Source organism: Haliotis rubra, unplaced genomic scaffold, assembly GCF_003918875.1.
Source record: "Haliotis rubra isolate DU_JTF1 unplaced genomic scaffold, ASM391887v1 Scf7, whole genome shotgun sequence".
NCBI lineage: Eukaryota > Metazoa > Mollusca > Gastropoda > Lepetellida > Haliotidae > Haliotis > Haliotis rubra.
The window spans coordinates 2363016-2386030 of NW_025767412.1; the positions used below are offsets into that span (position 1 = coordinate 2363016).

Consider the following 23015-nt stretch of genomic DNA (forward strand, 5'->3'; position numbering starts at 1 on the left):
AATGACAGGTGAGCAGAAAAAACTAATTCAGCTTCAGATCAAAACTTGTTAATATTACACGAAAAATTCACCACGAGGTTGTGCAGTTTCCTTTTGGCATAAAAAGGTCATTTCATGGTTATGCAGTATTTCCACGTCAGGTCATTTCAGGATTATGCAGTATTTCCCCGTTCATAAGGAAACACCCATAGCAAGTAATTCACACAAAGCATATTGTCACACAACAACTACTTTCAATCAAGGAAGTCATATTCACTCCCTCAAGTTCCCAGCTTTAATTATAACAAAGTATACAACTTCTGGGTGACATCTTGTTTATTGCATAGCACAGCTATCGGATATAGATTCTTATAGTTATCATACAAAAGTGGCTATAACCAAGTGGTGAGAGGTATATACGCATGGTATGCTGTAATAAGCAGCAGATTTTCATTAACAAACAACAGCTACTTCATAATATACTACCCATCAAAAGTTTAGACTCACTTAAAGCACTCACTATATGTTATGTATATGTATGTGGTTACATCGAAGATGAATTTCTCCACCAACTTGGGGGAACCAACTGAAAACCGTATGCAGATGAATTGCACAAGGATGATGCTTCAAATTGCGAAAGGCATGAGCAAATGTCGTGCATGTGAACAGATTCGTTTTGGTGTAAAGTTTTGTTAAGAATTCGCCAATTTTCACAGATTTTAATCATTTACTGAACTCATGACAATAATCTTTTCAATGTTACGAATATGTTTTACAATACACCAGTTCATAACTAAACAGTACCTTTAAACAGTATGGAATATTTTGCAAAAAGCTAGTTTAGAACAGTGGACAAGTAAGTGGCTACATTTACACTAGTGAGTCTAAACTTTTGATGGGTAGTATAAGTGGCACATCATTGGATAAGGCCAAATAGAGAATAAGAACAATGAATAACCCAAGTCATGAAGTCAATATTAAGCAGGGATTAAAATTTCTAGAAGGCCGATAAAACAATTAGCTCTAATTATTCCAGAACAAAGTACCTCAGCACGAAAATACATATTACTCTGGATATAATGACTAATTATTGCAGGAGACATTTGTTTCTGTACTAGAACAGCACATTACCTACCAGTAACCTGTAGCTACATCGAAGGCCTGGTGTCAATTTCCACGCAGTTGTAAAGTTCATTAGTACTGTTAATGGTGTAGAGACATTTTGTTTGGGTATAATTAGTATAATTAAGTCACAATTAATTATATTATATGAATATAATTACTCAGCTTGCAGCTAACAGAGTGGGTTAAACATGGCTCAAATCAAATCCCAGGGCTGTCAAATTGGCAGTGCTTCTGTGTACAACCCACACTGGCAGTGCTTCTGTGTACAACCCACACTGGCAGTGCTTCTGTGTACAATCCACACTGGCAGTGCTTCTGTGTACAACCCACACTGGCAGTGCTTCTGTGTACAACCCACACTGGCAGTGCTTCTGTGTACAACCCACACTGGCAGTGCTTCTGTGTACAACCCACACTGGCAGTGCTTCTGTGTACAACCCACATTGGCAGCGCTTCTGTGTACAACCCACACTGGCAGTGCTTCTGTGTACAACCCACACTGGCAGTGCTTCTGTGTACAACCCACACTGGCAGTGGTTCTATGTACAACCCAAACTATCAGTGCCCCTGTGTACAATCCCCCCAGACTGAGCTACTGAGAGTAACCTACAGTAATTGGGCTACTGATAGTCACTACACTAACAGTAACCTGCACCAAGAGTAGCCCACAGAAAGCTGGCGAGAGTGACCTGGTCCCAACATTGAGGCATTGTTTCACTACAGCCGCCAGGTGTGACAGACAGTTGTGTGTTAACTGTCAATCTTACATGCACAGCAGTGTCGCCTATTAGGGAGACTTCATTATTCAACCTGACACTCACAACATGCATCCCATTCCAGGGAGCTGTCATTATCTCAGTCTTCATGACAAGGTTGTATGCTGATAGACCTATCACAAGCAGCAATGTCATGATTCGTTACATGCTGGTAGAGTAGTTGTCAGTAACATTTGTGGGTAATGCTATCCTGAGGACTACCTGCGACTGTTGAAAATTAATGCTTGGACAAAAACAAACACTTTGAGTGAGTAAGTTTAGATTTATGCCGATTTTAGCAATATTACAGCAATATCATGGCGGGGGACACCAGAAATAGCTTGCACACACTGAGGGAGAAATGAACTCGGGTCTTCAGCATGACGAGCGAACAATTTAACCACTAGGCTAACCTACTGCACCAAACTCTTTGACATAGGAATACCTCTAAAGATATAGCACTAGGGGTGGAAATAACCCATTGCCTGATGCCCGAGTCCAGTGTTTTTTTCTGTTGGGCAAGCAAATTTGTATATCACACTGTACCAGTGTCCAGTTGACTTTCCAATATTAATTATGTTGTTTATTAAAAAATCAACAAGAAAACGTATGGTATAGTGGAAAAATTATCAGGCCAAGTGATTTTACATGTGCCACTGTACCGGAGTACACTAGCAATTTTAAAGTTATTTCCCCCCCTTAGCACCAATATGAATGGGGAGTTTCACTTTGACTGGTATTAAGTAAATACATGTCATAAATCACAGACACATTTTTAGGTGCTTTAAATAATCATACACTGATGAGATGGATACAAGGCTATTTCAATATGTTGTGCAACGAGAGGACAGGAAGTAGTCTACTTGAACTTGTTCTTGCTTTTACCAACTTTTAATGAAGTTGAAGATGCACCGCTATCCAACAACATAGGATACTGTTTGAGTAGCACCATCACCAAGTAGATGCTCTCATACATTCAGGTCCCTCACAATGAATATCCCAATCTGAAGTTGATTAACATACAAACACAAATTGAATCAGCTGGTCACCTTCCCATAATGCATAAGACATCACATGCACTTTACGTTTCATTGGTTACCCAGAGATCCCCATTCTAATACCAAGAACCCCAGTGTGTATTACAGAGAGTTTTACGGCCAAGGTAAGTCCCTCATGTTACTTCACTGTACAATTTAATACATCGCAGACATAAGACTGGCAAATTCAGTTTAAAAAAATCATAAATTCAATCATACTTTTAAAGTTCTTACTTTCTCAAATTCAGCAGTATTTTATCATTTCCATTGTATATATGACTGTATAAAGTGGGCATTAACGCCTCTCCATTATTGGTGTTGTGAGTGGCTGCATCATCTACAGTGACGCCACTAATTCCATCCATGTTGATGTGTATATACAGATAGGCAGACATTCCCTGACACACGGTAGGTTACAACGACCGGACTCATCCCTCCGACAAGCTCATGACCGTCAGGCGGTATCTGGAAACTCCATCTTCTCCACCTCCATCTGGCTCCTCATTCACATTCCGTCTTCTACGTTTTCATTAACTGGTGAACATGTCTGGATCTGTAGATCAACTGACACCACTTCCTTGAACCATGACATTCCAAATATTGAAATAGGCTTAAGTATGGTGTTTGCAAGCATTTTTATAGTTACATCATTAGGATCAATGGTATACATAGCAGCTAGCTATGATAAGTAACATCAAGGTAGACATTAAGTCTCAGAAACTATCTGCCTCACAACATACTTCAGACTTATTTCACATATTGGTGAATTTCATTTTCAATTTTCCGCTCACCTCACACTGTCAATATATGCCATGAAGGAATATTTCCAGTTGAATGTCACTAGGCCCAAATTCGGGCATGATTATTTTGATATGACTGATAAACTTAGTCAAATGAAAAAGACTGGATGTTCCTTAAGTTGTTTTGAGTAGTATGTCAGTTGTAGTTTTGCTCCCCTCAAACTTCACTTTAGGTTATCACTCATTCAGTCATCGACAGACTTAAGTCAAATGATTTAACTCCTTTTGAGGAGTATTTCAATTCTAGTTTTCATCCCCTCAAAAAACATAACTTCAGTTTACCTGAAACATTGTGTATATACAACAGAGAGGTTGTGATAGCATCAACCTGTAATAATCTACATTTAAACTCACTTATATCAACCTACATATACCTCCCAGTCAACAGATCCCATTGCCTTTCTCTCTGTGGTATAAATGGTCTTATCACCTACAGGGAATGTCAACTTTTTTTATACATCTGCAGATATAAATATTTACCAAGGTATGATAGGACAATATACACAAGCATGAGTCAGACCTAAATGTCTGCACTTACACCGGACTATCAAGTTAAGGCAATATCTACACAAGGGAACCATGTCTGTCAATGCTGCCTGCAGAAGGGCTAGACTTGGAACAGGTCTGGCTCACGTCCAAACATTATCTTTGGTATCTACACAAGCAGGGGAAACATGCCTGTCAACACTGTTTGGTGGAAGAGATAGACTTGGGATACGTCTCATGCATGAGCACTATCTACACACACAGGGGAAACAATACATTAGTACCTAGCCTTTGAAAAAAGGATATTTTACAGGGGAAAAATGGTTTCCAAATAACATAAATAAAAAATAATAAATAGGGAGCCTAGAGACTTTCTCTCATTTTCAGAAATTGTGGAATCTATACATGCCACATATTCTAGACTTGCATGGACTTACAGGGTCTGCTTAACAGACCAGGGAGACGGGTCTATCAACACAGTTTAACATCTCCGAGACCAACCTACAGAACAGAAATCTTGCAGAGAAAACCCCCAGAGAAAATGTGTTTTGGCATAAACCCCAACTCACTCACATACTAGCTACATCACAACATATCAATCATTTCCTCATAAACAAATACTGTCTTCCAGAACACTGGAAATAAAAATCATCATTTCCATTTTGAAATTAATTTTTCAGTGTTTCAATTTCAACAATTGGTTAATGTATCTCTATTTTACACAGATTCACAGATAACTAAATCTACCAGTTGGTGGCGCTCTACTCATGATATTTCTTGTGTAGACATGTAACTGATAACCACACAACGAACGTGCTTCATGGAATTCTCTACTGGACCTGGCCTCCAGGGGGAGAAGCAAAGCTACGAAAAATCAATTTGTGATAATCTTGCCTGCTCACATTCATTCCAGCATTTCAGAACAGAGAGCCATGTTATCACCATTTTATGACTTTAAATGACCAAGAATTCTTACCAAGAAGACATCTCTTCATCAGATGAAAGGCACTTAATGATAGACATTGATCAATTATGGATTCTACAGAAAATAATACCCACATTGTAAAATACATGAAAGCCAACATATGCAACTTTCCTTTCATATTATCGTGAAAATTTCATTTCCAGTGACTTCAAATGATTCACGTAAATAGAATCCCCACAAACTGCAACCTCTCATCACTGCCTCGACCTCGGCTACAAAGCAGAAAGGATGATAGTGGCACCATTACAAGATAAGATGGGTTCCTGATCATTTGTATCGACTGATTCCCTTGCAGTCAATGGCAGCAGAATTTCACATCCAGTAACAAAATGTTTGAGAAAGTTAATGGATTCTACAAATATACAGCTCAAAAGAACTTAAGGACCATTCAATTCTTTCATATTTCTATGGTTCATTTCTTAAGTCATGAAGTTATTGAAACAGATAGTGCCCTTGCTTGTTATGACTGATTTGTGATTCTGATTGGTCAGCAAAATATCAGAACTATATTTATGTCTTTAATCTGCCTCTCACCTCTCAATTTTCCTCAAAATCTTATGACATGTTAAACATGAAATTGGATGTATGATATATGGAAAAATGCAAACATCAAAGAAATATCTTTAGTGCATAACATACTAATGCATATTACCACCACCACACTGCAAGCCTCAAGATTAAATGTTTTTATTCATTGAATTACATGGTTTGTGAAGTTTGCTCTACCAAAATAGTGCAGGGGTAGCCTTGTGGTTAAAGAGTTTACTCCTCACGCAGGGACCTGGCGTAATAAGTATAATGAATGAAGCTATTTCATTTGTTCCATGTTGTGACATTGCTGGTGTAAAACCATACTCACTAACTAGCCAAAATACCAACTTAATTTCACCAACACACTCTTCCACAGCTTTTGGCTTGTATTTGCTAATCTTATATTTAAACAGCCAAAAATCAATACCTTCGATCAAAGGGCACTTACTACACTGACATAATCCAGTTTTCATATTCATACACCCAAGTGGTCTGCAGCCATAATTACAGACTCCCGAAGGCAGCCAGAGCCCTCCCTCCCACTTCCTCCTGTATGCAGTACACTGTAAAATCAGGCAACTATCACGTAATACGCAGCTACTCAACTCAACTCTCTCAAAAGGCATTCAGACACATTCTACACTGAAATCAATAACTCCACGACAGAATCTACAAAAAACGTCTTTATTATGATTAAACCCAATCTTCTCATGGCAACCTGAAACTTTACATCAGTCAGTAAAACGTATGTGAAATATATCTCCCAGAAATAAATATACAAAACACCTGAGTAACTAAACAGAAAAACTTTTTTTTTTCAAACTCACATTAAAAATACCCAAAAGCGGTGACCCACATTTGAGATAACATCACTGCTGTGGTTTTCAAACCCCAGGGGTTGGCAAAGTAAGACTTCGCCCCTGGAGGTTCGCCAAGAAGGGAAGAGCATGTCCCACCAAGACAGCGTCGCCTGACAAGTACATGTTGTCTCTTACATGTTATTGATAGTGGTTGGGAGAAATTATAATCAATCAATTCGTCCATAGAAGACAAAAATTCATCAATGTCTACTTACTTCAATAATTCATCAATCTTTACTGTTACATGTTCTCAAATTGATGAATGTATTGTCATCTTGCATAATGATTAATGTACACTTGAAGTTTCAGTCGGACAAATAAACCTTGAAAGAAACTAACACCCTCTTTCAACTAGACATCTGTCATATTTTCTTTACCTTGAAATAAATTACAAATACCATTCACATCACAGGACCAAGCTATTCAATAAAAATTTCACAGCTGTGTGACATAACTTCCAAAAAGGGGAGTTAATATTTCATAAATGGAACCCGATCTCCCAGGTCACGTTGACCCAGCACAATTGTCCTTTGATGGGGTATCTCTCCTCCCACATTGTGACATCATCGTTCCCTTCAAAGGGACCCTACAAACACACAATTGATTAATGCATAAAGAATCTCACTGCCCTAACTTTGTCACTGAGCCTATTCATTAGCCTTGCTCCAAGGCGGTACTGATTTCTATGGATGTGGGGTAACTGTCCTCAGAACAGGCAAGTCTAGATAGGCAATCACTACAGGGATGTATGTGTGTTATAGGAACAACTGGTCATTATAATATTTAACTCAGAAATTATTATTCAAACTGAAAATTATTGATTTTAGAGTGAGTGAGTTGGTTTTACACTGTTTTATTGATTTTAGAGACTTGTGTAAGTCTACATATTCATTAAAACATTTGATCCTTGCCTCAGCTGTGACAGTAGAAATTACATGCAAATTGATGCAGATGTCATCACCGTTACCATTCGTCTGTCGACCAGCAAACGAGTCCCAGTCGCTACTGTTCTATCGCCATGTAATATTAAATCAAGCGTCCTCACACAAAACATTTCATTAATCCTTCACATTTGAATAATCACTTTGTTTAACTTTTTTTCAAGCTGAAATGGTGAAAACAACTTATTACTGCTTGTGTGATCCTTGTGTCCCTGTTACATAGAGAGACTATGAGAAGTTTGTGACTGTAGAGAGACTATGAGAAGTTTGTGACTGTATTATAGGCCATGAGGCCGATATTACGAATAAACTTCTGTCTTTCTGTCTGTATGTCCTGTTAGATAATTTATAGATACAACGTGACAGAAAACTCTCTCTACTGATAATGAACAAGCCTTTAAGACACTTTCTCCACAACAGCTGAATTATGTGAAATTTGAAAAAATATATTCATGAGTGAGTGAGTGAGTGAGTGAGTTTAGTTTTACGCCGCACTCAGCAATATTCCAGCTAAATGGCAGTGGTCTGTAAATAATCTAGTCTGGACCAGACAATCCAGTGATCAACAGCATGAGCATCAATCTGCGCAATTGGTAACCGATAACCGATTATATTCATGAATATACTTATTATATAACAATTAACAGTACATACTACTCAACAATAGACAGGGTACTGACATTGTATTCCCTTACAAAAGCTACAGGACAAATTATTATTGAATCACATACATTTGTATAACTTTCTTGAATACATGATAAGGTTCTACATCAATTGTCAGATATTATTTGTAAGATCACTTCCGAATAAGCTGAACACCCGAAATATCCTATCAAAAGTAGAGTGGTATATTATACTGAACAGCCTGTAATGGCAGACCATGGTCACAAAATTGCCAGCATCTGATGCCAAACTAACCAGGCATACACTTAAACCAATCAGGTCACTCTGTCTCCATTAACTAGCCCTTAAACCAATCACTGTCTCCATTACTAATCCTTTACCAATCAGCTTGTGCTGCATTTACATGTTTAATCAATCAGTCTGGATTTACATCAATTGATAGAATTCTATACCTACATCAATAAACCAATCAAATCAATTTGCACCTACATCCACAAAACCATAAAACAATCAGATCAATTTGTACAATCAACTTTTAACAAATCAGGCCAATTTGCAACTGCCTCCATGAACGAACCACTTCAATTTGCACCTTTAGACTATACAAGGAAGCAATCAGAACCATTTGCATGTGGCATTCCATTAACCAATCAACTACATTTACGCCTCCAACTACAAAGCTTTCACCAATCAGGTCAGTTTGCATTGCCACCTGTATTACTGATATTAGGGTATATAGCAGTTATACAACAGCAAAGATCTGCTGCTCACCTCAGGGTGGGAATAATCTGTATTACTGATATTAGAGTATATAGCAGTTATACAACAGCAAAGATCTGCTGCTCATCTCAGGGTGGGAATAATCTGTATTACTGATATTAGAGTATATAGCAGTTATACAACAGCAAAGATCTGCTGCTCACCTCAGATATTAGAGTATATAGCAGTTATACAACAGCAAAGATCTGCTGCTCACCTCAGTGTGGGAATAATCTGTATTACTGATATTAGAGTATATAGCAGTTATACAACAGCAAAGATCTGCTGCTCACCTCAGGGTGGGAATAATATGTATTACTGATATTAGAGTATATAGCAGTTATACAACAGCAAAGATCTGCTGCTCACCTCAGGGTGGGAATAGTCTGTATTAATTACTTCTAGTGTCAACCTCGTCCAGTCCATTCAAGTGTAATGGGTTGTTAATTAACTGACAAAGACTGACATTCATCATGCTCACATCCATTTACTGGATCATCCATTATTCATATTGATCATATCAACTGATTATTTTCACAACTTTGCTATTACCAAACAAAATATTGGGAAGATAGAGAAGGCATTTATATCCAGAAACTATCAAGGATAGTGCTTGTCCAGATGGGAACTGAAACTGTAACTTGAACATTTTGTCATACTGACAGCATTTAGTAATCATGACACAGTAGACACTGTGTATTTCAAAATTTACAAAAGTAACTGATGTCTATTTTCCAAGAACTTCTCAAATGTCAGATAAACCTTCTGTAACTGGCATTTTAGAAGTGGGTACCATGAAGAGGAACAAGTTATATGGGTTGACAACTTCTTAACTGTAATGGATGTAATGTTTTTGTGTAGATGCTAAAATCATTATCAAACAAGCGAAAAATCTCAGTGAAATGTTTGTCAGATTACTCAATAACTTCTGGGGCTGACCGGGACTGACTGACTTCCCCAACCTTTAATTACACAGGAGTCACAGGAATATTCAGAGGCTGCCACTTCAAATTTAATCTAATTAAAATGTCAACTCATTAATTATTGACAAGTATGGAAATACAAACAAAACATCTAGGTGCTGAAATTTTACACCCAATTTGAGTTAAACATCCGAGGAGGTGGTGTGTCAACAGTCCAGTGTGGAGACTGACACGTCCAGTTCATAAATCACGGCTCAAGACGTCCACGGGATCAACACCAACAAGGCATTAGGTAAGACCACTAAAACAGAACACTGGAGAGGCGTTCCGCTAATAAACGATCGTGACCATGGGTTCTCGTTGTCCTTTTAACCATGGTTGAACAAATACAAACAGAGACCAACCAACCCCATTCACTATGGAGTCATGACCTTCCTTTTCTGAAGATAGATGACATCCCCTGCCAACTAAACTCCCTTTGTGTACCCCAGAACCATGGACAGGGCCACAGGTCTGATTCAGGGCCAACTGTCAGGTCCCTTCAGACTTCCAAACACTGCTACATGTACTGATCAAGCAGGTTGGCAATGACTGCCCAATACATTGAGAAAGTATAGTGGTCAAACTTCCTTTGTCCAAGGCCACTATATCTTCCTTTGATATCTCGTGTCAGACTAGGTCTAATCCAGACTGAATAACGACCATGGATTTGCTGGGTCCTTTGATAGGACAAGTCAAACTACAATGACAGTAGCTGTCCATGGACAAAACTGGACATGGTACACACACAAACATGGTGGGATCATAATACTCAAACTCATAAAATGTTTATGAATCCATGCTCACAATAATAATGAAATCTCATCGATTCTTCTTGAAAGGCAGCAATATGCCGTGGATTTCAGAATAGCTCATTTTCTATCTGAATTAAGGATTCAGCCAATAGAACATGCATATAAAGTTGCTTGCAGCCAGTAAACCATCCAACCGTGAACTGGGATGTTTCTTGGAAATACCTTGACTATAACCAGGATCAATGCACATAATTCCCAATTTGAATAATAACAAAGGTGAGAAATTGAGGAAAATAGAGGTCTCCTTGAATTTTTTTATCCATTTCTTCACTTTGTACGTGTTTCAAAATTCAGTACTTTTGGACAAAAGTAACAGCAGACATCATTCAAGACAACCTGCCCTTCAACCTGTGTATCCGGTCAAATGGCCAGGGAATGACACCCACATGTCTTTGATATATCTGCTCCCAACCCTACCAGTTTAACAGTCAACATTCATGTCTCATGTGCCATGGAAAAGCGATCAGTCAGCTGGCAACAGAAACCGTTGTGGAAATCCTTCAAGATGACCCAGTGGCAACCTCTGGCATATCACCAGAGCCATGGGGGGTATGATCCACCTCAAAATGGGGAACACCTGTTGCACTTGAGTTTCTAAACATTTAAATCTGGACTGGCTTTTTGAATAACAATTTGTTACAAAGTGGAATGTACTAACATCTGTTAACAGACAAATTGGGAATTAACAGACAAATTACAAACAAATATTTTTGAGAAAACGTTTGTGCAGAGTGAAAGGTATTGAAATCTCTTGAAGGGTTGCATTACCAATATTCATTCAAGGTGTAAATTTCAGTTTCATAAGTTGTTGCTTTGTCTCCTGAAAAAGTTTCACAATGTTCAAGATGACATGAAAGAAAATCTAAACAGCCCTAACATCAACATGAAGCTTTGTAAGTTATTGAATATTTGGATAATAATCTTATCATCTGATCTACACTTGATGATAATTTATAGCAGGTAAATGGCACTTCACACGCAAGCCTCACTGCACAGGTGACATGCAACAGGTACATTGCTGTCTAGTTACAACCCACTGCAGTCCCGCCTACCAGTATATATATCTGGCCATATCACTGTGGAATATCGAGCCATATCTACCATTCCACATCTACAGCTGTTATAACCAGTAATATACATCATGGTGTACATATCTTGTAATATGTAATCATTTATATTCCTATGTAATATCTACTAGAGCTTACAACAATACCTACTTGCTTATACATCTTTATCAGATCTACTCGTTATCAACATCATAAACATTAACCCCTACCCATACTCCAGATACAGACTGTACCTATAGTTATATTTCCCATTCCAGATTACCATTGTGTTATAACTAATCTCTCATTACATACTGCACAGTGTCATGGTTATAACATTGGACTAACTCAAATAATAGAATCTCTGTCATTGGGCAACACATAATTGTTGGTTGCAATTCACAACTCAATCACTGACTGGCTACAGATCAGCCCTAAAATTGTGAATGTGGGCAAGCAAGACATAGCTTCCAGGGAGCTACACTAATACAGTGGCGTTATTCACCAGCGTTATTCACCAGCATTATAACAGGGATACACTGGGGAGGAGTACTGGCTGCATATTACTTCAGTCTGAACAAAGACCATGTCGTCATCATCCACATAGGAACAGGGACGTGCAGAGAAAAACAGATAATTATTTGTCATCTGTCAGTATTAATTTCAGTTTCTACTGTCCAGTCCTTTATATTGAGAATCAAACACCCACAACAGACCTTCAACTAGCACTTAAACCACCAACGTTCAACCTTTGATTCAAAACTGAGATCAATACTGACTATTCACACACAAGCTGTGAATAAGTACCAATCTACATAACTCTCAATTCTCCCAAAAGACTGAAAAACAGCCATACCACAAGATACTCCATACACGAAGCAGAGAATATTCAGGCTTGAGCTACTGAGTATGTACATGTAGTTGAATACAGTTTCATAAACCAACAAATCCCTTTAGTAATACAATAACCTACAAGAGACACATAAACTCAGTCACATTCAGTATACTTATACAGGCAACATAGACTTGCCCAAACACTCCCTGGATGGAACTGACGACAACTAGCTGTACTGCACTAGAGACATCCCCTTGGGAGAAGACAGATGCTTGTCAGGCTAACACATTGTTGCACATCACTTAACACAATGTAGTACACTAAGTAGTACACTGGGGAATAAATCCTATACATTTACATCACAGACAGAATTACACAGCTTACAATGTCCAGAAACCATGGGATAAACCATTGTGGTGATACTGGTGGTTTATCAACATTTAACCAAAGAACAATGTTTCAATATACAAAATAAAACTGAACCTTTCAGGACAGAAAGGTGTGTGAGAATGGGTGTCTAGTCTTTGTCCTACAACCAAATCTGAGTCCATAATATTCATACCTTAAATATCAATCTTAATGGTAATATCAACATGCATATCAACAGCTCCTGAAACACTGAATTACAATTCTTATGTCATCTGAAGTTGTCTTTACATTTCTTCTATTTGGCTGGTCACTACAAAAACTTATTAAACTAGGTGCCTGGTCATCCTTGTGACATGGTAGTAACAATTCTGGACAAATGAAATAGAACCTGATATTTTTAAATAGAACTGGATCATAATAATTTAAAGTTTTATTGTTCAACTTCATTATTTTCAGATGACCTGTTGAACAAAGCTATTCTGATCACACTCACCAACATGTAACACTACAATTTGCAAATTAAATGTTGTGATGGAGTTCAAAGTTTCACAACTTATCTAGCGGATTTCATCGGATTAATCTTACAATCCAAGTTTCTCACACAATCTTCACAATCCCCCTTGATCTGTAGTTGGATCCCCAACTGCTCCACATCATAAAACCACACCTGACACCCAAGCCACCTGTCCCTACCCTGACCCCCCTGATCCCCGAGGAGCTACCCTTAATACCACCCCATAATCACCCACCAGTCACTTGCAAAGGGAACTCACTCAGTGTTTAGTAACACTAGTAAACCATGTTGAGGCTATCGGTTACATCGTATATCAACAGCTGATAGATCACCATGATGAGCCAATCAAAACAGACTTTAGTTACAGGCTTAAAGCAGCCTCTTTGGAAATCTGGAAATTGGAAATTAATGATGAGATGATACACACAAACCAAATGTGTATACTGACTGACTGAGTTTGGTTTTACGCCTCTTTTAGCAATATTCCAGCAACATCACGGCAGGGGACACCAGAAATGGGCTTCACACATTGTACCCATGTGGGGATTCGAACCCGAGTCTTTGGCGTGACGAGCCAACGCTTTAACCACTAGGCTACCCCACCGCCCAAATGTGTATACACTTGTGTCTAGATGTTTGCTTGATTTCCCATGAGTTCCTGAAACAGGAACTCGGTGTATTCTAAGCAGTTTTGCAAATCAATGTAAGTACTCCTAAAACCAACTGCCACCATTAACATAATCATAGCCACATTCTCAACAAATAAACTTTATAATGCGGTATGACAGTGTTCATTATTTCTTCTATGAAATTTATACCTATCAACTGTACAGAAGTGTGGTTGAGTTAGTATGGATTTATGATGCTGTAACAACATTCCAGGAATATCATGATGGGGAAACAATGAAATGGGCTCTCCACATGATCCAATTTGAAGAACTGAACCCAGGCCTTTGTCATGACAACCAAACACTATTACCACTTGGCTACCCCACCACCCCTAGAAGTGCTGTTATCATACTTTATACACAATATGTAAAAAGTACCATGAACTGTGACCTAGTTGCTGAATTCAAGACTCCCTGAATGTTTGAGGTGCATCATGAAGGCCTGGTCATGGTGACCCAACAGTCTTACAGGCAATGGAAAGCCTGAGGCTAAGATCATCGATTATTCTGCTTAATTGATGGAACTCTCATTAAAGAAAGAATCGTTTGATCATTACTTCAACAAATGCACCATAAGGCATGATTGGCCATCTCAGGAAATATTTTGATTTGCAAAATTATGTGCCTGACTGATTTCCAAAACAAAACAGGAAGAAATTAATTTATAATACATTCTGTAGAAGACCCAATGTTTGATGAAAACCTCCTCCTTTAACCTCCGATTTTACCTTTGTTTAAATAACATAACCCCAACTGTTTTTTCAGGAATCATGATGAAAAATCCAGCCTATATCATTGGAACAGAATCTACATTTGGTTTGCAAGTTTGCAAATTATCACTGTCATGAATATCTAGCGTCCAGTCCATTTTGAACACAGTATTCAAGCCTCTGCCTCGTCTCATATCTTTCACTGAGCCCCTGACTGATTCAAATAGCTGGAAACAACCAGGGCAGAACTGTCTGAATAAGCTTCAGCACACGACAGGTAAACTCATCACAATGTCGACACACATACTGTCTATGGACACCTACATCCAAGGGCTGGGGGTAACCTGCCTGTATCCAGTTACCAAATAAACTGTTTTTAAAATCTAGAGGAATAAACTCCTGTCAGATGGTATTCCCAGCCTAACCTTCTCTCATCACATTATCATGTATTATCAGAGGCTTGCAGTGAACCCTATACGCCTGGTGCCTGGTTGAAGAGCAAGCCACTCGCTAGCTCAAAGAAACTTTGGACTTGTGAATATGAACATGGAGAAAGATCATGAAAAAGGAGAGCCTCAATATGTTCACACTGTTCGTGAATTTGCACAACTACACTGAAATTGTCTCATTTTAGTAATAGAGAAGGAATATAATAAATTGGAGGACCAGGGACATTTCAGCCACAAGAACAAAATATAAAAACTACAATAACCAAATAGTAAACATAAAGTTATGGCTTACAAACATCAGCACTTATGTGAAATCATGCATTAAATCTTTCAGGCTTTAACATCAAAACAGCTATGAGGGTTGCCTAGGTTTTGCTCGTGGCTGTTTCACATCATAAAATTTAAACCAAAAAGATAAGATTTTGGTATAATTCCCAGAAACAGGGCAATTGCTTCAAGCAAGTTAATTTTGAGGAAACAAAAATCTGCCTACCTGAAACGCTAACTTCAAATGATCCAAGTCGAGGTACATCAGAATTAAGTCTGGCATCAAGAGTTATCGCTCCTGTTGATTCATTGAGGTGAAGTAGACGTGCTTCATTTCCTGAGACGAATCTGTACACAAGACGAGGACGGTCAATCTCGTCCGGATCATACGCAGGTACACGTCCGATAGATCCAGAGGGAAAGCTGTGTGGGTAGTTGTTGAATATAATCATAAAATCCTTTAGGGTTGGGGGGTTGTCATTAACATCTTGTACTTTGATCACAATTGTTGTAATGGCGAACAAAAGACCCGAAGAAGCGCGTAGTTTCACTTGATATTCCTTCTTGTCCGATTCGTAATCCAAGTCAATACGGGAGATAATTTTTGCTGAAGGTCCCTTCATATCACCGAGATCAAAGGAATCGACATCAGCTCCCCCGGCAAAGGAATATTCTACCAAAGCATTTTCCCCTTCATCTGGATCAGTTGCTGTGATGACACACACCGTCGAACCGACAGGAGTATTTTCAGGAACAGGTGCTTCGATGAGACGACTTGCAAATCGGGGCTCGTTGTCGTTCACATCTTCTACTTTAATATTTATCTTAACTGATGTAGATAATGGTTTATTGCCTTTATCAATTGCATACGCAACAAGTTCATAATTGGCAACACGTTCACGGTCGAGTTCTTTCTCCACTCGTATTATTCCCCGAGCGCTGTCGATCTTGAAGTCCCCATCTCCGTTGTTTCCTCCATCAAACGTATACTCGATCTGCTTGTTTTGGCCCTGATCTCGATCTTCAGCATGGATACGGATAACGCTGGTGCCCGGCAGTTCGTCTTCCCTAATGGTGCCTTTATATTCCTGCTGTAGGAACTCAGGCCTGTTATCGTTGATGTCATTCACTGTGATGTCCATGTCTGTCGTATCACTCAGAGGTGGGTTGCCGTTGTCAGCCGCAGTCACACTCAACATGTACGTTGGTATCATTTCTCGATCAAGCAGTGCTCTGGTTGTTATCTCCCCTGAGGTTGGATCAATTGCAAATGTAGATGCCGGTTCAATGGAATAAGTGACTATAGAATTTTGACCTCTATCACTATCCAGTGCTAGAACTTTAAATACTGTAGTCCCAACTGCAACATTCTCATCGACACGTTTCACATATGGTGTCCCCTGAAACGCTGGTCTATTTCGGTTAGTATCAGTAATGTTGATGTAAACTTTGGCCGAGTCAGTTTTTCCACCCGAGTCTCTTGCACTGACAGTCAGTTCATACTCGCTCTGGGTCCGAGCATCCAAACGACCTTGAACTGTGATGATTCCTTCTCCCCTGTTTGGACTTATCTGGAAAACAGTCCCCGTATTTCCTCCAGTGATGTCATATGAGACCCGTGCATTATCTCCCAAATCAGGATCAATGGCTGTTACAGTTGTTACGCTGGTGCCTATTCTGGCCTCTTCAGACACTGCTGCTTGATATGTTTTCGATGAGTGAATGCTGGAGAATTGTCATTGATGTCGCGTATCTGAATCGTGACCTGAGCTGAAGCCATCTTCTGAGGCTCCCCATGATCCATTGCAAGAACCCGAAACTCATAAGAAGATGCTACTTCCCTGTCTATACTAGCACTTGTTTTGATCCATCCCGTTTTGTCATCAATCGCCAGCGGCATATTTGCAGGGGCACCAATAATACTGTAGGTCAGTCTTGCGTTTTCTCCAGAGTCTGAGTCATGAGCTTGCACCTGCTGGATGGGTGTTCCTGCTGGTTCGTTCTCAAACACAGACTCCTGGTACGTTTCGGGGAAGAATTTGGGTGCATTATCATTGACATCCAAAACCTCCACCAACACTGTGGCTTGGCTTTTCTGTGATGGTACTCCATTGTCCTCCGCCCTGATGTTCAGCTTGTACTCTTTGTACACTTCGTAATCAAGAGTGCCGATCACGCTCAGCGATCCCGTCAGACTGTCAATATGGAATTTGTTGTCTACATTGCCTGTCATGCTGTACCGAATATCAGAATTAGGTCCTTGATCTATGTCAGAGGCACTGATGTTCAGAATTACTGGCCGAGATGAAATGTCGATATTTTCTGGGACTTGAACTCGGTATGTTGTCTTGTCAAACTGGGGCTTGTTGTCGTTTTCATCTTTCAGCTGTATATCAACAGTCGTTGTGGCACTTTTCCGTTTGGTTGTTTCCCCTTGGTCCACAGCTCTCACAAGGAAATGGTAACTGTCTTTCGTCTCTCTGTCAAGAACTGCCCTGGTTGATATGATTCCTGTTAGAGGGTCAATCATGAATGGCAGCAACTGTCCGTCGGTGTTGATGATTGTGTACCTCACGTCAGCATTGTCGCCAAAATCCTTGTCGGTAGCCTGGACTGTGAGAACCGTGTATCCCTCATGCTGGTCCTCCGAGATGTTACGAGTGTAATGATTAGATTCGAACTCAGGTGGGTTATCATTGACATCATCAACCAGGATTACCACCAAACTTGTGGCTGTTAGTGGATCCCTACCATCATCCGTCGCCACCAGCATGAAATAATGCGCAGCAATTTGTTCTCTATCTAGGGTCTGTGTTGTGTTAATGGTTCCAGTAATCGGGTGGATAGAGAACATGTTTTGACTGAGAACATTTCGATTTGGCACCATGCTGTAGGTGATCGTCCCTGCTCTTTCTGTGTCGGAATCGGTTGCTGTGATTGTTGCCACGACGATCCCTGGCCTCTGCTCCTCTTTTACATGTTCAACATATTGTATTTTAGAAAAGACAGGAGCGTTATTTTCAATGGCTCTTCGCATGCGACGTTTCTTGACATTGATGAAGTTGGGAGAATAATGGCCACTAAAAGAATGAAGTATAAGACGGTATGGCACTGACACTGATGATTTCTCACAGTAAAACAAAACATTGAAATCTGCAATGATCTCACCTCCTTGCAAGCACCTGCTGATAATAGTTGTTATTTCTAATGTTTGAATGTCCACTTTGAAGTCCAATGAAACTGGCATGTCCACCACAATAACACATTGTCTTAATGATAAAGGAATATAGCTGGCTAATGAAGCTACATGATGCCCCCTTGGAATGCACTGGTTTGTTGTCCGATTGCTGTAGACAACAACGTAATGGGGGTCTTTCAACCGCTGAGGTTTGAGCGTCTGAGAGGGGGCCACTCCACACTTGTGACCGTGAACGAACACAGAGAGCGGAGTCACTGAGTAATTTGAAATGAGATTGGAGTATCTAGTCCTTGAAATAACACGAAAGTTCAATGGATTTTCACTAACATGATAGCACTGCACATTCTGTTGCAAATACACAACACCAGTGGTGGAGTCCAGCTGTAGATAAGGTAATGCATGACGGCTGACTTGTCTATCCAGGGTGTACGACCACCCTGGCCCATGACTCCCGTTATACAGCACCGTACCCCCGGGATCACTTGACGACATGTGTATATCGAATGTCAAAGCTGAAGATATGTGAAATATAAATACAATACATACTAACATTTTGGTTCTGGGTCTTGCGACCCTTGACAGCCAGAAATCACACACACAGCGTCGCCTTGCCCGACCCAGCACCCTCTCTGTCTCCATGTCGCCGGATCGACTAGCAGACATCGCGACCCACTTGAACAGACAGGTAATTCCTTGATCCCGACTTACAGTACACTGTAAGCACCAGTTTCCTCTACATCGTCCACAGAGAGCCTTTCGATGTTCTACACCACCGTCGTCTGGTCCTGCTATGCCTGCTCTCCTCGCAACACGACCATCGTCTACACGGCAAGCACTTCCCAGCCACCTCTCGTTGCTTCAAAATGGCTGCACGCAGTTTCAATAGGTAACTAGCCGTTCTGTTCACCGCCCGTTAATCGAGTCGCTGAATGAGAAAATGTGAAATAAACACACGTTTCAATGTCAGATGGGTACTCCTCGATATTACACCAATATCCAGGTATTTACGTCGGTTATATCCAATCTATGCGTCACTGGCTGAGTTTGAATTACTATGACACGCTCAAGAAAGGGGGCACTATAGAACTGCGTGAACGCTTTGTCACGTGACCAAACAAAAGGTGTTCAATACAATCGGAATTTATTTAGCCGGCCATGGATAGGTAACTCGTACCAGTGCAAGCGAGTGCGGACTTGGACATCCCCAAGAATAATAACTCCGTGCGTGATTGGTTGACAATTAATGACAGTAGCTCGGGGTGGAGTTTTGCTACCCCTGCACCCCGTACTGAGAATATCCTGGGGACATTTCTCTCGGAAATAGGTCGTCCTGTGACTAAAGTATTACGTAACTTGTATTCAACCTTCTATTGTATTTAAAAGCACCAATGAAAATAAAAACGTGGTTTGTACCCACTGAAGCTTGTAAAATCAGATCTCAAAAAGCCCAAACGAGGACTATTTTCATCCGGTAAACGTCAGCTCAATCTGCTGGGTCCAGTTTGTTTGCTTACCTGTGCATAGTCAAATCTCTGTGCAAACAGTTCTACCCGTACGCCGAGATTGACCATCTCTGCTTTGCTGTCGGAATCGACTTTTAAGCGGCCTAATTTCAGTTTGTTGTTTTCTTAGGGTTTAAGATGAAGAAGTAACAATTTAATTCTATTTGGTTGTGTAAACTTCAATTTATTCCATCAGCGAACTGTGTTTGTACAAGCCACTATGATGCAATATAGGCTGATGCCAGGTTTTCCTTCTTTCATGTTAAGTAGAATGCATTCCAAGTGTCTTGAAAGGCAGTCCAGTTCCACATTGGATCCAACGTAAGCGTTTTAATCGCCTATTTCATTGTCATCATCGCCGCCACCACCATCATCATCGTCGTCGTCGTCATCATCATCATCATCATCATCATCACTAAACCAATAAAGTGGAATATGAGTGAAATGTATCAATATGTTGTTTTCGTCAGAAACAACAATGTGTTCAAATGTTCAGTGAACTCCGATGCTCTGTTGCAGAATACGTGACACTTTACTGACATTGGTTGAAACAAAGTTCTACAAATATTAACTATGTATGTAAAATCTCGATGCTTGGTACCAATATACGTAATAACACACTTTATGAAAACGTCACTGACGAAATACCAGATAATATAACCAAAGCGCATCTTACCTCGTTTGAAGATTCATGGTACACTGATTTTGAAGCATTTAAGAAACATAATAAAAATAATATTCGGTCTCCAAACGGTTTCATAGCAAAATGACATCATCTGCTTACATCATTTAGAGACTACATCCTATCTGAAGGAGAGCGTGTCCCGCGGGTACAGTAAGTTTGTGTGTACATACGACACATGTTGTGCGGCAATTTGTTAACAGTACAGGTGTTTCTGGGTATTTAGACACCGGTTACAGACGTCTATATACAGAAGTCACGGCTCGCCTTAAAATGTTTCAAGCTAACTCCAAGTAGTAGTTACACAAAGGGAATCAGTACGCACCCTGGTAAGAAATAAGCCCGGGAAAAACAAAGTGTAACGAATTTGCGTTTTTATGTAACTGGAAATTTAAAGAATCGTTGTTAAATTTGATTGCTATGTCTTACCATCTCTGATTCCTGCAATAGTTAGCCAAACAGTAATCTGGGGCTGGGTAATTCTGTGAAGACTTGGATGCGAAACGAATTTACAACAACATAATCCCTACCATGTTTGAAATTTTAAGTTTGTGCCGAATAAAGCAAACGTATTGATTTTGAAAGACACCCAGGATACACATTAGCAGTTGTGTACTTTGTGATTTATTAATTTTATTTTTTAAAGTATTAGATCAATTTGTTGTAAAATAACACCATATAAAAGTAAGCTCTCTAAACGTCAGTACGTTTATTTTTTAATATAATATCGATAATCTATAACACGTTCAACGGAGATGCAATCAGTTGAGAGGTAGAGTTTGTTTTTCTCCCGAGTGTAACTCCAGATTTCACATTAAGTTCGACCTTGGATACTGCTTTGTTTATACACAAATACAACTGTTGCATCTTATACAGAGAGAACATCACACATTTCATATATCTGACTATAATTTGAAGATGCCATTTCGAAATTAAAGGAAATTAGGAGTATTGCTTTGAAATGTCACTTTCTCCACACAAAGAAGTCTGTCACAAATTCGCTGTCTACCATACTGGGATAATATGATAATCGTGAGTTTAACAGTGTCAGCCAATCACAGCTGACCTATGTTGTATTTTACATTGTTATCCCCCGTCGGTGTGTTTGATACGATATTTATTCAATAGATGTAGATTGTGTGTGAATCAAATGCTTGTGTACACACATAGATAAGGTCAAACCGAGACCAGTCGGGTTAACCTTTGGAGCGTATACCATTACACAATTTAAGCGCCCCTGTGCTTCAAACATAAAGTTCAAGCCCACATCAAACAGAATAAATATGGAAAAACTATCGGATGCCACACACACAAGATTGACAAATAACAAGTTACAAAACAACATGGCGGTTAAAGTGTGATAAACTATCTCAGGGTGGTGATAAGTTGTCTAATTAAGGTTTCACATTTAGCGCCCCGCCAATTATGGTATTATGTCATTCTAAGGATCGTGTAGATCTATCTAGACCCCCTGTAGACCCCCCATACCGCGTGTTTGGGACAAAGTACTCACGTAGCCTGGGGCCACGACAGACTTTTGCCATCATTTTTCAGACAGACTGTTTTATTGCAGTGATAAAATGATTTGTGTGAAAAGAACCCGATCTCTTTAATCTGTCGTATTTCCTATATAGATAAAAAACACACATATGATTTATCCACCGGCGCCTATATATAGCGCTTAGGCTGTAGTAAGGGTTGCCTTAATATCTGAAAACCGTGGTAATTTTATATCAGGGTAACATATCCACGGTAATTTATAGCCGAGATAACACAACGTTTGTAGGTTTACATCATGTTTAACACATCAGTGTGTGTTTATATCAGATAACGCGCCATGCCGTAACTGTATATATTTGATCAACTATTCCTGTGAAGGTTTTAAATAAGGGGATGCATTTCTTCGATGTGTTCATGTCATGGAACAGACAGTCTTACCACGTATATCAAATACATTCGGGGTATTATCCGACAATAACCAGCCGTGGTAATTTTGTTTCAGGAAACGTATACCCGCGACAGTGATATAAGGGGATTTATACTTGCTAGGTAATGGTTTAACAGTTTTTAGAACGTGAACGTCAAAACGAAGAGAATCTACCTCTCCTCGGCATT

The 23015-nt window shown here is 39.6% G+C and overlaps 1 protein-coding gene across 1 annotated transcript in view; it reads right to left on the reverse strand.

The window, feature by feature from the left end:
- Positions 1-19759, reverse strand: part of LOC124258592 (cadherin EGF LAG seven-pass G-type receptor 1-like) — a 74783-nt gene extending 55024 nt beyond the window's left edge. The window contains 2 exon segments of the mRNA XM_046692658.1: positions 15744-17235; positions 17238-19759. Coding sequence (XP_046548614.1) covers positions 15744-17235; positions 17238-19379 — 3634 coding nt within the window. The 5' untranslated portion in view covers positions 19380-19759.
- Positions 19760-23015: the final 3256 nt, after the last annotated feature.